At 46.3% G+C, this 15,610-nt stretch overlaps 1 protein-coding gene across 5 annotated transcripts in view; it reads left to right on the top strand.

Annotated features, from left to right (window-relative positions):
• Nucleotides 1–15,610, top strand: part of ZFAND4 (zinc finger AN1-type containing 4) — a 49,567-nt gene that overhangs the window by 20,795 nt on the left and 13,162 nt on the right. For all 5 annotated transcript variants that reach the window (XM_077259093.1, XM_077259095.1, XM_077259097.1 and 2 more), the window contains exon 5: nucleotides 6,670–6,856. In XM_077259093.1, coding sequence (XP_077115208.1) covers nucleotides 6,670–6,856 — 187 coding nt within the window. The remainder of the gene's footprint in view (nucleotides 1–6,669; nucleotides 6,857–15,610) is intronic.

Here is a 15,610-nt window from a genome sequence, read left to right as displayed (position 1 = left end):
TGTTGGAAAGGGTTAAAAAACACACACATGATTTAAAAGTAGTTTAATGAAATAAACACAGCGGTTGTTGTAATAATTTATTGTTCTCTCAATCCATCAGGAACACCCTCGCTTGGAAAAATAATAAACGCACAAGATACATACCTTCTGGTGAACCGTCTCGTCCCACGAAGTAATCCATCTGAAGGGGTTAACTAATATTACAGGCAGGAGCCCTGCTAAATGCAGCTGTGCTCCGTGCCTGTAATCCCCAGCGAATGAATGAAATGTAGGTCATTGACCTACATTTCCTTCAGTCGCGGTGATGCGCCCCCTGGTGGATGTCCTCATATGACCTGGAGCGTGGGAAAAAGTTCCCAGGCTGCAGTTCATGAGAACATCCACCAGAGGGCGCCTCACCGCGACTGAAGGAAATGTAGGTCAATGACCTACATTTCATTCATTCGCCGGGGATTACAGGCACGGAGCACAGCTGCATTTAGCAGGGCTCCTGCCTGTAATATTAGTTAACCCCTTCAGATGGATTACTTCGTGGGACGAGACGGTTCACCAGAAGGTATGTATCTTGTGCGTTTATTATTTTTCCAAGCGAGGGTGTTCCTGATGGATTGAGAGAACAATAAATTATTACAACAACCGCTGTGTTTATTTCATTAAACTACTTTTAAATCATGTGTGTGTGTTTAACCCTTTCCAACAATTGGATTAATAATGGATAGGTGACATAATTGACGCCTCTCCATTATTAATCATGCTTAATGTCACCTTACAATAGCAAGGTGGCATTAACCCTTCATTACCCCATATCCCACCGCTACAGGGAGTGGGAAGAGAGAGGCCAAGTGCCAGAATAGGCGCATCTTCCAGATGTGCCTTTTCTGGGGTGGCTGGGGGCAGATGTTTTTAGCCACAGGGGGGCCAATAACCATGGACCCTCTCCTGGCTATTAATATCTGCCCTCAGTCACTGGCTTTACCATTCTGGCGGAGAAAATTGCGCGGGAGCCCACGCCAATTTTTTCCGCCATTTAACCCTTTATTTCAGCAGCTACAGCGCTGAAAGTTTGCACATACACACTACTAACATTAGTAGTGTGGAATATGCAAAAAAAAAGGGGATATGAGATGGTTTACTCATAGCTCCCAACCGTCCCTCATTGTGCGGGATTGTCCCGGTTTTGATGGTTTTCCCTGCTGTCCTGCACGGGACACGACTTCCCCGCAGACAACAGAAGCAGCCGTCACACGCCCCCTTGTGTTAGGCCACGCCCCTTCCCCAGGTTCCTGACTGAGCAGTCTTCCAGTGCCCCCCGGGCCGGTCACTTAGCAGCGATTCGGACTGCTGGTGGCCGGCGCTGTTCTCTATGTCCGGCCAGCTGCATCATCCCAGTGGAGCAGACCCGCCCCCTGCTCCCTGTGTGCGGCCTCCTGAAGAGGGAACATGGCTGCATCTACCTGCAGGAGAGGAGCTGGTGGATGACTCACACATCAGTGAGTATTCAGCTCTCTGTGCGGTGAGGAGATGGACGCTGCTGCTCACCTCCCGGTGATAAGTCCAGGGCCGTGTGTGTGCCTCTATAGTATTAGCGGCCGCTCTGCTGATGCTCACAGATTTATTGCAGAAGTCTGAACTTTCAGGGTCACCCTGTCAGTGCCAGGTCATAGGCTCCAGAGTCACCAGACTGCAGGAAAGTTCAGTCTCCTGCAATAAATCTCCCTATACAGCTAGTGACCAGAGACTGTCTGCAGAATCCAGCACTGGAGTGATCACGCCTGAACCTGGTGACTGGACATCACATGCTATATACATGGCCCTGTATATATACAGTGCATGTATGGCCAGGGCCAGGTGCAGGATTGATCATCCAGTGTATATAATATTGTGTATCTGTGCCCATAGTATACAACTATCAAGGGCCTGGAGCCTGGGGCCTGGAGCACTCTGAGCTACAAAATGGGTCACCCGCCCCTCAAATCCTCTGCACAGGCCTTCATGCGCACTCTCTCTGTGTCCGTGCTGACCAAGGCCATGGCGGCCCACATGAGCACGGCCTTCGTTCGTGCTTGTGCGTGTAGCTGCGGCCTTTGTCAGTGAGGTAAAACAGGAAAGCGCACGCACCTGGGCCTGTGCAGAAGTTTGAAAAGGCCGCCACTGCGTGCACAGACGCCCGAGCCTCACTGTGTCTGACGCTGGCCAGGACCAGTGTAAGAGAACAGCGCTCTCCTCACCAATCCCCGGCCGGCATCCGCTCCATGTCCATTATATAGGTGATACTGCAACTGATGTGTATATACTTTATATAGGTGATACTGCTGTGTGTGTGTGTGTATATATATATATATATATATATATATATATATATATATATATATATATATATATATATATATATATATATATATATATATATATAATGAACTATACACTGCAATCACAGTATCACCTATATATTGTATATGCAGCATTTGCAGTTTGACCTGTCTAATGTATATTGACTGTTGTATATACAGTATATAAGTGATACTGCGATTATATACCGCAGTAGCAGTATCACCCATATAATGCATGTATAGCAGTCTATATACATTATATAGGTGAAACTGCGACCACGGTATGTACGTTATATAGGTTATACCACTGTGTAATATACTGCGTCCGCTGTTTATAGCCCATATAGGCCAGCCGCAGTGTACATGTATGTACACACACACACACACACACACACACACACACACACACACACACACACACACACACACACACACACACACACACACACACACACACACACACACACACACACACACACACATATTCTGTGGCTGGCCTATACACAGCGGACGCAGTATATTACACACAGTGCTATAACGTACATACCGCAGTCTCACCTATATAATGTATGTGTGAGTGTATGAGTATGTGTGTCTATGTATGTGTGTGTGTATATTATACGCACGCACACACACACACACACACACACACACACACACACACACACACACACACACACACACACACACACACACACACACACACACACACACACACACACACAACACTCTGATTAATCGTGAAAAAAGTGTGGACTCTTTATTGGCCCAAATGGCAATGTTTCGGATCAATAACAGAGCATTTCTCTGATATGGAACTGAAATGTTGCCACATGGGCCAATAAAGAGTCCACTGCTTTAAGGGAGTGTCTCCCACTAGGACAACCTCATCTCATCTCAGCTGCTTGATCCTGGACTTCCTCTTCATGTTCAGTTTGTCTGAAGGCAGAGACAGTGACACCAACGCTGATTGGCGCCGGGCATCACTTGTCACAACACATCACAGCCACTGTGGGAACGGCGCTGGCACAGGAGGCAAGTATAGGCTTTATAATTTTATCAGGGCCGAACATTTAGGGGTTGTCCTAGTAGCGAACAACCCCTTAAAGATTTGGTGCTGCTCAGTTATGATATATAGCCTGCGTGGTGTAAATCAAAGTATCTGTATATATACACTGCACAGTACCCCTCCTCCTGTATATATACGCAGCACAGTACCCCTCCTCCTGTATATTTACACTGCACAGTACCACTCCTCCTGTATATATACGCAGCACAGTACCCCTCCTCCTGTATATATACACTGCACAGTACCGCTCCTCCTGTATATATACACTGCACAGTACCACTCCTCCTCTCCTGTATATATACACTGCACAGTACCACTCCTCCTCTCCTGTATATATACACTGCACAGTACCACTCCTCCTGTATATATACGCAGCACAGTACCCCTCCTCCTGTATATATACACTGCACAGTACCGCTCCTCCTGTATATATACACTGCACAGTACCACTCCTCCTCTCCTGTATATATACACTGCACAGTACCACTCCTCCTCTCCTGTATATATACACTGCACAGTACCCCTCCTCCTGTATATATACGCAGCACAGTACCCCTCCTCCTGTATATTTACACTGCACAGTACCCCTCCTCCTGTATATTTACACTGCACAGTACCCCTCCTCCTGTATATATACGCAGCACAGTACCCCTCCTCCTGTATATATACACTGCACAGTACCGCTCCTCCTGTATATATACACTGCACAGTACCACTCCTCCTGTATATATACACTGCACAGTACCACTCCTCCTCTCCTGTATATATACACTGGACAGTACCACTCCTCCTGTATAGGAGCCGTGTGTGTGCGAGGTGTATGGAGCGGAGCCGTGTGTGTACAGTGTGGATGTAGCAGAGCCGTGTGTGTACGAGGTGTATGGAGTGGAGCCGTGTGTGTATGAGGTGTATGGAGCGGAGCCGTGTGTGCAAAGTGTACGGAGCGCAGCCTCGTGTGTAGGAGTAGCTATGTGTGGCCATTATATGGTACGAAGTATCATGTGCGGCCAGTATACAGTATGGAGCATCATGTGCGGTCATTACACAGTATGGAGCATCATGTGCAGCCATTATACAGTATGGAGCATCATGTGCGGTCATTATACTGTATGGAGCGTCATGTGGGGTCATTATACAGTATGGAGCATCATGTGCGGTCATTATACAGTATGGAGCATCATGTGCGGTCATTATACAGTATGGAGCGTCATGTGTGGTCATTATACAGTATGGAGCATCATGTGTGGTCATTATACAGTATGGAGCATCATGTGTGGTCATTATACAGTATGGAGCATCATGTGCGGTCATTATACTGTATGGAGCGTCATGTGGGGTCATTATACAGTATGGAGCATCATGTGCGGTCATTATACAGTATGGAGCATCATGTGCGGTCATTATACAGTATGGAGCGTCATGTGTGGCCAATGGCCATTATACAGTATGGAGCACTGTGCGGCCATATTTTTTTGTTTATAATTATTGTATATGAAACAGTGGTATCAGCAGTGCTAAATGGGTGTGGTTGGGACGTGGATATGGGTGTGACTAATTATGAATGGGTGTGGTCATAGGAGTGGCCTAATTTGCCACGCGCAAACTTTGCCCTTCTTTCCCATCTTTAAAAGTTGGGAGGTATGGGTTTACTGTATGTAAACCATGTCTCATATCCTGTCGGGTTTGTGCAGGAGAAATGAGAAGCCGGCAATTGAATTACCGGCTTTTAACACATATCGCGCCGAATGAAATCTAAATACAGAATATATATATATGTGTCTCAATGACATATATATATATATATACTGTATATATGTTTTCCCGAACATTTGAGCACATAAATCCATTAGATGTCGGTTTTGCAAGCCTGCGCAAAAATCTCGCAGTACGGATGCCATACGGATTACATACGGAGGATGCCATGCGCAAAATACGCTGACACACCCTGACTACGGATCAATATTTTGGGAACATTTCTCAGTATTACGGCCGTAGTACGGACGTATAATACGTGGCGTATTGTCTTACGCCCAGTGTGAGGCCGGCCTTATAGTACGGCGGAGGTCGCGAAGGGGTAAGGGGGTTGTGCCATATATTTCATCTTTTTTTTTTTTTTTTTTCTAAATCTAGCAAAAATTCTGCATGGTTATAAAAATACTTGCAATTTATCATAAGGGGTTTGCCATATAGAGTTAGTAATGCTGCCTGCCATGTGGCTCTTCTGTATCTGATATTAGGTGGCTGAGCATGCACTGTATCTGATATTAGGTGGCTGAGCATGCACTGTATCTGATATTAGGTGGCTGAGCATGCACTATATCTGATATTAGGTGGTTGAGCATGCACTGTATCTGATATTAGGTGGCTGAGCATGCACTGTATCTGATATTAGGTGGCTGAGCATGCACTGTATCTGATATTAGGTGGCTGAGCATGCACTGTATCTGATATTAGGTGGTTGAGCATGCACTGTATCTGATATTAGGTGGCTGAGCATGCACTGTATCTGATATTAGGTGGCTGAGCATGCACTGTATCTGATATTAGGTGGCTGAGCATGCACTGTATCTGATATTAGGTGGCTGAGCATGCACTATATCTGATATTAGGTGGTTGAGCATGCACTGTATCTGATATTAGGTGGCTGAGCATGCACTGTATCTGATATTAGGTGGCTGAGCATGCACTGTATCTGATATTAGGTGGCTGAGCATGCACTGTCTATCTTTATTCTGTAGCTGCATCCTGGCTGGCTGTCTTCTAGTGCAGTAAAAAGTGAAAGTCAGTTCACTTAGTTTTCCACTTCTATTTTCGTCATACACATTCTTCTGTGGATTAAGTAGATGTAAGTTTTTCATTAGCAGTTGGGGGATGTCATTGGCCACTGTGACCCAATTCTCAATTTTTTTAGAACAATTTTGCACACACATTTAATAACAAAATACTCCTCCTTGGAGAGTATGTGAAAACATGCAATGGCAATACATTGGGAAGAGGGTGTCCATTGACCGGACGCAATGGTGAATATCCTGCCTCCTTTCCCAATGAAATAAATGATTTGTATATTGATCAATGGGGAAAATCTAGGTCAGACTCACACCGGTGCTTCTGTGTAAATGGCCAGAGCGTGTTTAATCAGACGTCTTCATTGAAAATCCGATACTGGCTCCAATGAGCTGATGTCACATTTTTGCAAGTCTTCCGCACATGAGAGCCAACAAGATGACTTCATCCTGCCCTGTTATTAATATATTTGTTTGCTGTGTTCAGTGCCACTGGATGACTCTGTCCGAGAGATAGCAGAGTTCATGGACCCCGTCCGGGAGGAGTTGTGGGAAAAGACCCCTACAAATAAGCAGGTTACATTTTTGGTATACCGTGAAGGAGATCAACTGAATTTCTTCCGTGTGGTCGATAGAGGGGATGGTACCCTGACACCACTATCGGAATCGCTCAGGTAAACCCCACTTTTTTCATATTTTTAATGTGAACTAAAATATATTTTTAAAGCCAGGGCAATAATAATAAGTACATTGTGTACAATACAGGGAATCTGGATAGTAAAAAAAAGTCACCATAATGTAGTAAGACCATCTAGTGGGCGAATAGGTAAATGATTGAGTTATGTTAGAAGGTACTATTAATACAGTATTGCATGTGCAAAAAAACCCTAAAATAGTCTTACCAACCAGAGGGTGAGAGACGTGGAGGTTCTTGCATACACTGCAGATGGCGAGTAGATAATTCATACCCCATAATGACCATAATAAATACAGTACGTAGAGTTCTATGTGGATGTAGATTTTCCTATGTGCATAGGAGAATAATGCCATTAATACAATATCCAGTGATTCTCAATGATTGAGGCACTCAGAGCTAGAAAATAAACATGTGTAAATGGGAAAAAATGAGGTAAAACACTTGGAGCAGCAAAGCCTGGGCATGGAGAGAAGTGCAGTTGTAATAGGGACTGATGGACGTCTCATCCATACAATGGTAGCATAGGTACAATAAGTGCTGAAGATATGACCACATAGGATACCTGTATATGACTGAGCTCGGTGCACGTTTCGCAGTGGCTTCTTCCTGGGGGCATGCTTACCCTCATGCCCGCCCTTTGATACATTCAGTATCTCTTTACAGGACAGACATTTTGCAGATCACACCTTGCAGGTGAAATAATTCAGTAATGCAGTACATGATGCAACGTCACCCCCCCAATCTTTCCTAGTAGTCTGGCAGAGCCCATAGTAACAGGTGGCCTCTAGTTAGATCTCAAATACACTCCAAAGATTACAGCGCACACTATGCACCGAGGTGTATGCTAACATTGAATGTTAATGTTTGTATTACTGCCATATAGACAATAGTTATAAAATTAAGATACTTAGCCATTTGTATGCACCCACCAACTCGTCCGTATTACAGGCTAGTGTGACTCCGGCCTTATATGTATGGGGCCTCCCAATTCTTCCACAGCAGATGATTTCAAAGGACAGAAGACTCAAGCATGTTCAGTTTTTGGACTGCATATTCTCTGTTTCTCAGTCGCCCATGACAGCACTACCAGAGAGATGGAGTCCGCCCTTCAGGGACAGGAAACCCTACAGGATAAAAGGGCGGTACCTCTCTCCTGCCTCAGTTTTATTTCCTGTCCCTGACAGGCGAACCCTCAGGATCGGTACCTGAGATCCGGAGCCGACCAGTGGGGGGTATGACGGCGGGGAGGCCCCTGTCACCGCTGGCTCGGTGTCCGACGCCGCCGCTTCTGGGTTCGATGGGGCTACAGAACGGGCGGAGGGAAGCGCCGCTGCCTCCCCAGATTGGGGTAGGGGCTTAGGGACCCGGCGTGCCTCTGCAGAGAGGCCTGGTCTGGAGCGGCGGCCTGGTGTGTGAGAACACCAAGATGGCCGCTGCACCGGATATAGATGCATCTGCTTCCGGGTCCCGGAGAGCGCGCATGCGCTGGGGACCAGCGCTTCCCTGCAACGCAGCCTGGAGGAGGGGTGACCGGCGCGCCTTTTAAAAACACAGCTGTGAGAACACTCGTCGCTGCATACAGTCCCATTATGGCGGACAGCGATGAGCAGCTCCAGTCGGCAGCCACCGGTGCAGCAACAACAGCGTCACCACCAGCGCAAGGCGGGCGGAAGGACCTCTGCAGGCACCCGGAGTTCCCGTTCCAGGAGCCATTCTACGCCGCAGAGTAAAACCAATATGTCCAGCCAGCCGACACCTTCTACTTCGGGTCTCATTCAAGATCCCGTGCCTCCTCCAGAACTGGTACTTGTAGCTGCGCAAGACGGGTGAGTGATCTTCGTGAAAGTTCACTAAATAATTAGGGTCCCCCTTTTCCGTTTGTTTTTTAGGCAAGAAAAAAAACGGAAAAAAACAAACATAGAGACTGCCCCTTATGTGGAGAACCCCTAGCACAGAGCTGGGATAAAAAACTATGCGGTTCCTGTATAGGTCAAGTCCTCTGTGAGGAAACCCCCAGTTTTGCCTCTGAATTACGCTCGGTAATTAGATCAGAGGTAGAAACAGCGTTTAAATCCCTTAAAGGGGAAGGGGTTAAGGAGAGATCACCTGTCCCCCTGTCTCATTCTGATCCTTCTAGCTCTGGTGAGGATGTGTCAGACAAGAAAGGTTCCTCCTCCTCCTCAGACTCTGAGAGTGGAGGCCGCCACTGCTTCCCCTTAGATGAAATTGAAGCCCTGATTAAAAAGTGAGAGAGTGGGAGAAGCCAGAAAGGAAAAATTCATCTGTACCCTCCCTTAAAAGGAAATATCCTTTTGCGGAAGATGACTCTATAGCATGGGATAAAGCCCCTAAACTAGACGTGGCAGTCGCTAAGGCGTCAAAGAAATTTGCTCTGCCTTTTGAAGACATGGGTACGCTAAAAGACCCCCTAGACAAAAGAGCCGACACCTTCCTAAAAGGAGCCTGGGAGTCAGCAGGGGGATGTTTAAGACCCGCCATAGCGGCCGCATGTACTTCCAGATCTCTGATGATTTGGTTAGACAATCTGGAGAAACAGTTAAGGGATGGAGTATCCCGGCAAAAAATAATTGAATCAATTCCCATGATTAGAGGGGCGGCAGCGTTCTTGGCTGACTCTTCGGCGGATTCCATTAAGCTGACTTCAAAATCGGCAGCCCTGTCTAATGCGGCGCGTAGAACGCTGTGGCTGAAAAATTGGCCAGGCGATCTACAGACAAAACAAAAACTTTGCTCAATCCCATGTGAGGGAAAATTTCTGTTTGGCGAGACTCTAGATGACATTTTACAAAAAGCTGGAGATAAGAAGAAAGGATTCCCTAACTTGGCCGCACCATATCTCAGACGGCCCTTTCGGAACAGAAAATTTTTCCGCAGGCGCCCCCCTAGAGAACAGAACAGGTGGGAGGAGGGGAGAAATAGAGACAGAGGCTTCCTCTTTGGCAACTCCCCCAGAAATAAAAAAAAACCCTAAATGACACCTCCCCCAGGGTGGGAGGGAGACTCAATACCTTCCGGCCTGGGAAAAAATCTCCTCCAGCTCCTGGATTCTAAATCTAATAAAAATGGGCCTTCAATTAAATTTTACCACCCTTCCTCCCCAACACTATGTGGTCACTCCATTGAAACCTTCAGGGCGGCAACAACAGGCCTTGGAACTAGAGATCTCAAAACTGATATCCAAAGACATGATCCGAGAAGTTCCGTTACCGGAAAGAGGGAAAGGTTTTTTTCCCCATTGTTCCTGATTCCAAAGCCGGACGGTTCGTTCCGCACAATAATAAATCTCCGGAAATTGAACAGCTATGTAAAGAATCAAACATTCAAAATGGAATCGATAAGATCCACAATAAGAAAAAAACCTGTTTCCAAATTGTTTCATGGTAGTGTTGGATCTCAGCGACGCGTACTATCACGTCCCCATCCACAAAAACTCACAGAAATTCCTCAGACTAGCAGTGGTCATGGAGGGAGTAGTGAAGGAATATCAGTACAAGGCCCTCCCGTTTGGCATTTCAGTAGCACCCCATATTTTCACCAAGGTGGTAGCAGAAATGATGGCCCATATAAGGGAGGAGGATGTTATTATAATACCTTACCTAGACGACTTCCTGATTGTCAGCGATACAGCCCAACATTGTCGCCAACAGTGCACCAGAGTGATAAAAACTCTAACGGAGTTAGGTTGGCTCCTAAATCTCCAGAAGTCAAAACTGGAACCGACCATGGTACAAGAGTTTCTGGGCCTAACTCTGGACTCGGTTTTACAGGAATGTCGCCTTCCAAACCCAAAGATACAAAAAATACTAAGCATTGTGTCCGCAGCTCGCTCAAATCCTCATATGACCTTAAGGGGAGCGATGTCACTGCTGGGGTCCCTTTCGGCCTGTCTCCCGGCGGTACAGTGGGCTCAGATCCACACAAGAGACCTCCAGTGGGATGTCCTAAAAAATCAGCTTACACTGAAGGGATGCCTGGAAGGTCGCATGACTCTAAGTTCAGACACTATTCGTTCCCTAGACTGGTGGCTAGATTCCAACAACCTATCAAAGGGAGTCCCGTGGGTGATAGATACACATCGAATAGTTACCACGGATGCCAGTCCCACAGGGTGGGGAGCTCACCTGGGAAACAATGTTACTCAGGGGGTCTGGACAGATCGAGAATACCAGGTATCCTCAAACCAAAAAGAACTTTGCGCAGTAAGCCACGCTCTGTCAGTTTTTCTTCCCAAACTACGGGGACAGCATGTCCGGGTTTTCTCGGACAATCAAGTAGTAGTGGCCTACCTGAACCACCAGGGGGAACCAGATCACGAGCCCTGATGGATACTACTTCCCAAATCTTCACCTTAGCCGAACATCACTTCCTATCCCTCTCGGCATTACACATAAGAGGCGTAGTGAACAAAAAGGCAGACTTCCTAAGCCGTACCCAGCTGAAACAGGGGGAATGGGCTCTGAACCAAAGGGTCTTCGATCAGATCACAAAAATCTGGGGGGTACCAGCAATAGACCTTTTCGCCAGTCTAGAGAACAGGAAAGTAAAACAGTTTTGTTCTCTAGACCACAGAGGGAACCCTCGAGCTCTGGATGCATTCTCGATTCCCTGGACTCACGGTCTGACATATGCCTTTCCCCCTTATATACTGATACCGGCAGTCCTATGGAAGATAAGACAGGACAGGGCGAGAATCATTCTAATAGCCCCATTCTGGCCCAAAAGAGCCTGGTTTTCTTGGCTGAGAATCCGATCGGTCACAGATCCCTGGATCCTCCCGGATCTTCCAGACCTCTTATCACAGGGGCCGGTGTTCCACCCTCAGTCGGCAAATCTACACTTGACAGCGTGGAACTTGAGAGGTCACTGCTAAGGGCAAAGGGCTTCTCAGATAAGGTAGTGTCCACACTATTAAAAAGTAGGAAGACAATAACAACTAGAATCTATGGTAAAACTTGGAAAAAGTTTTTGTCCACCTCAGGTGTAACACTACAAGATGGGGTTCCAATAAATAAAATATTAGAGTTCCTACAGAAAGGCTTGGATATGGGCCTCTCGGTAAGCACCCTAAAGGTGCAAGTAGCGGCCTTAGGGGCGTTATACAATCATAGTGTTGCCACTAATCCATGGGTAGCAAGGTTTATTAAAGCCGCGGCACGTTCTAGGCCAATAAAAATCAGAAGCCCTCCATCTTGGGACCTAAACTTAGTTTTTTCGGCTATGACAGAACCCCCATTCGAACCCATAGATTCGATACCACTTAAAGTCTTATCCCTTAAAATGGCCCTTCTTACAGCCCTAACATCTGCCCGTAGGATTAGTGACCTTCAGGCTCTATCTGCAAACCCTCCCTTCACACAAATAATGGATGATAGGGTAGTATTGAGGACAGATCCTGCTTATCTACCCAAAATGGCTTCCAATTTCCATAGATCCCAGGAAATAATCCTTCCGTCCTTCTGCCCAAACCCAAAAAATCAAAAAGAGGAAAAATTCCACACCTTAGATGTGAGAAGGTGTCTAATACACTACCTAGAGTCCTCCCGCCAGTGTAGGAAGGAAGGCTGTCTTTTTATTTGTTTTCAGGGGCCTAGGAAAGGACTCAAAGCCTCCAAAAGCACTATAGCTCGTTGGGTCACTGATGCGATAGCTTTGGCATACTCGTCCACGGGAAATGCAGTTCCTGAAGGACTCAAGGCACACTCTACAAGGGCTATGGCGACCTCCTGGGCCGAAAGGTCGGAGGTACCAATAGATAAAATCTGTAAAGCGGCCACCTGGTCAACACCTTCAACCTTCTTTAGGCACTATCGCTTAGACTTAGCCTCTTCGTCGGACTTAACCTTCGGAAGAAGGGTCTTACAGGCTGTGGTCCCGCCCTAAAGCAATAATCTCTGCAATTCTCTCTGGTAGTGCTGTCATGGGCGACTGAGAAAGTCGTAGTTACTCACCGATAACGGTGTTTCTCGGAGCCCATGACAGCACCTGCTTATTCCCCCCCTTATCACGTGTGCGGTGAGCACCTTATACGAAGTGTGTGTTTGATTTAGACACGGTGTAATCTTAAGTTTTTTGCTAAAAATATATGTATTTCTTGTTGTCACTAACCTGGAGGACCTCTGATGCTCTGTAAACTAAACTGAGGCAGGAGAGAGGTACCGCCCTTTTATCCTGTAGGGTTTCCTGTCCCTGAAGGGCGGACTCCATCTCTCTGGTAGTGCTGTCATGGGCTCTGAGAAACACCGTTATCGGTGAGTAACTACGACTTTTTGGTGAGGTAATCTGTTGCCAGTGGACTCTAATGCAGAACACCGGAGAGCTTGGCGTAGTGGCTTCTGGCCAAATGGCTATCTTTTGTGTATGGGGCATCTTCGACTGGTGGTAGGAGTGCTCGGCCAACCATGGAGGTGGTCACTACTACCAGTTGTATGCTGCAAAGAAACAAAAACAGTCTTGCCTCCTGTTAGGAGGATCAAAGTCCGTTCCCATAAAAAGAATAAAAAGTTGCCTTATCCATGAACACATGTACTGATGATCATAGTGGCTCACACTGTGAAGATATGGGTGCATCAAATGCATCATGACCATTGCAAGTTGCTATTATTTTCCTTTGTATCAAATTGTGGATCCCTGTGTGATCTGCAGAACACTATGAACAACAATTGATACTGTAGTATCTCCGACTAAGCCTGTTTTCAAGTTTCATTTAGGCTATGTGCAGACGTTCAGGAAAGTCTTCAGAATTTTCCTGAAGAAAACAGGATTTTTTCTGCAGGAAATCTGCATGCGTTTTTTTTTTTGCGTTTTTCCCAGAGCTTCCCAATGCAATAATATAGCGGCAAAAATGCAAAAAATCCGCAAACTTAATGAACATGCTGTGGCTTTTACTGTGATGCGGCTTTTACTGTGATGCCTTTTTTTCTGCGAAAAATGCACGTACACAAAAATTGCAGAATGCATTAAAAATGATGGGATGCTTATGTATGCGTTTTTTCCGCAGAAAACGGCCAAAATAAACGCAAACAATCCTGAACGTGTGCACATAGCCTAAATTGTGGTTTATACATGAGGTTCTGCAACACAAATGCATATACTGTTGTGTGTGCAGAGCAAGGTTCTGTGGATCTACACTGAGGTACGCAGGACCTGCTGCTGACTAAATGATTTGTTCAAGGGAACTTGTCACTTGGTTTGAGACACATCCAAGACTTGGAGGAGTCAGTGGCATGTCAATCAGCTGGAACGAGTAGGGTTTAAAGACCAGGCTGCACAACTATTTAGGATATCCACACCCTTCCCTTTTGAGTACTTATCTGTAAATTAGTATACAGTGTGCAGTACATTAACCCCTAATGCTATTTGTCCTGTATATTCACTAGCACATGTCACTTTTTGCTCCAGAAGACAGATCTGTGCGTGATTATGAAAACTATACTATAAAACAATATCATTATTTAGCCCACATAATGAACGCAGGTGCATTTCTGAAAACGGTACCGGACGACTGCACCATATTGAAGGGAGGAAGTATGGGGCCATATATTGCTAGATTTTGGCCAATAACCTCCTTCCCTTAGTAAGATGGGTCATGGCTGGGTTTTCCAGCATGACAGTGACCCAAAACGCACACCCAGGGCAACTAAGGAGTGGCCTAGCCAGTCTCCAGATCTGAACCTAATAGAAAATCTTTGGAGGGAGCAGAAACTCAATGTTTCCCAGTGACAGCCCTGAAACCTGGAATATCTGTATGGAGGAGTGGGCCAAAATCCCTGCTGCAGTGTGTGCAAACTTGGGCAAAAACTACAGGTAACGTCTGACCTGTAATTGCAAGTAAAGGTTTCTGTATGAAATAATAAGTTCTGTTTTTATATTGTATCAAATGCTAATTTCATGCATTAACCCCTTAATGACCGCCAATACGTCTTTTAACTGACCTGAGATATGAGAATATCATCCCCATACAGGTGACAATCCAGCAGCTGTCGGCTGTCCACTATAGCTGACAACTTGCTGTATCAGCCACGATCAGTGTTTGCACCTTCCAACTCTGTTTACTGCTGTCAATAGTGACTACATCATATAAATGGTTAACAGAGTGTGAGGGCTTCCTCTTTATCCCAATTGGTGCCCTCAGATCATGATTGTGTGGTCCTGATGTTTGCGATGCCAATTAATGACCAAATAGTGGCCTTAGGCTACTTTCACACTAGCGTTAACTGCAATACGTCGCAAATGCGTCGTTTTGCCGAAAAAACGCATCCTGCAAAAGTGCTTGCAGGATGCGTTTTTTTCAGCATTGACTAACACTAGCGACGCATTGCCACACGTCGCAACCGTCGTGCGACGGTTGCGCAGTGCTGTGGCGGACCGTCGGGACCAAAAAACGTTACATGTAAAGTTTTTTGCTCCCGACGGTCCGTTTTTTCCGACCGCGCATGCACGGCCGGAAGTCCGCCCCCACCTCCCCGCACTTCCCCGCACCTCACAATGGGGCAGCGGATGCGCTGGAAAAATGCATCCGCTGCACCCGTTGTGCGGCGGAGACAACGCTAGCGTCGGGGACCTCGGCCCGATGCACCGCGACGGGCCGAGCCCGACGCTAGTGTGAAAGAAGCCTTAAGAGTCTGACGGCTGTTGTAACTGGTTCAGCAGTTAGCGACATTTAGGTGGTAAAAATTAGCAATTTTCAAACATTGAACAATTATCCCTTTAA

The sequence above is a fragment of the Ranitomeya variabilis genome, chromosome 4 (genome assembly GCF_051348905.1).
Source record: "Ranitomeya variabilis isolate aRanVar5 chromosome 4, aRanVar5.hap1, whole genome shotgun sequence".
NCBI classification, from domain to species: Eukaryota; Metazoa; Chordata; class Amphibia; order Anura; family Dendrobatidae; genus Ranitomeya; species Ranitomeya variabilis.
This window is presented reverse-complemented; position numbering and strand designations above follow the sequence as displayed.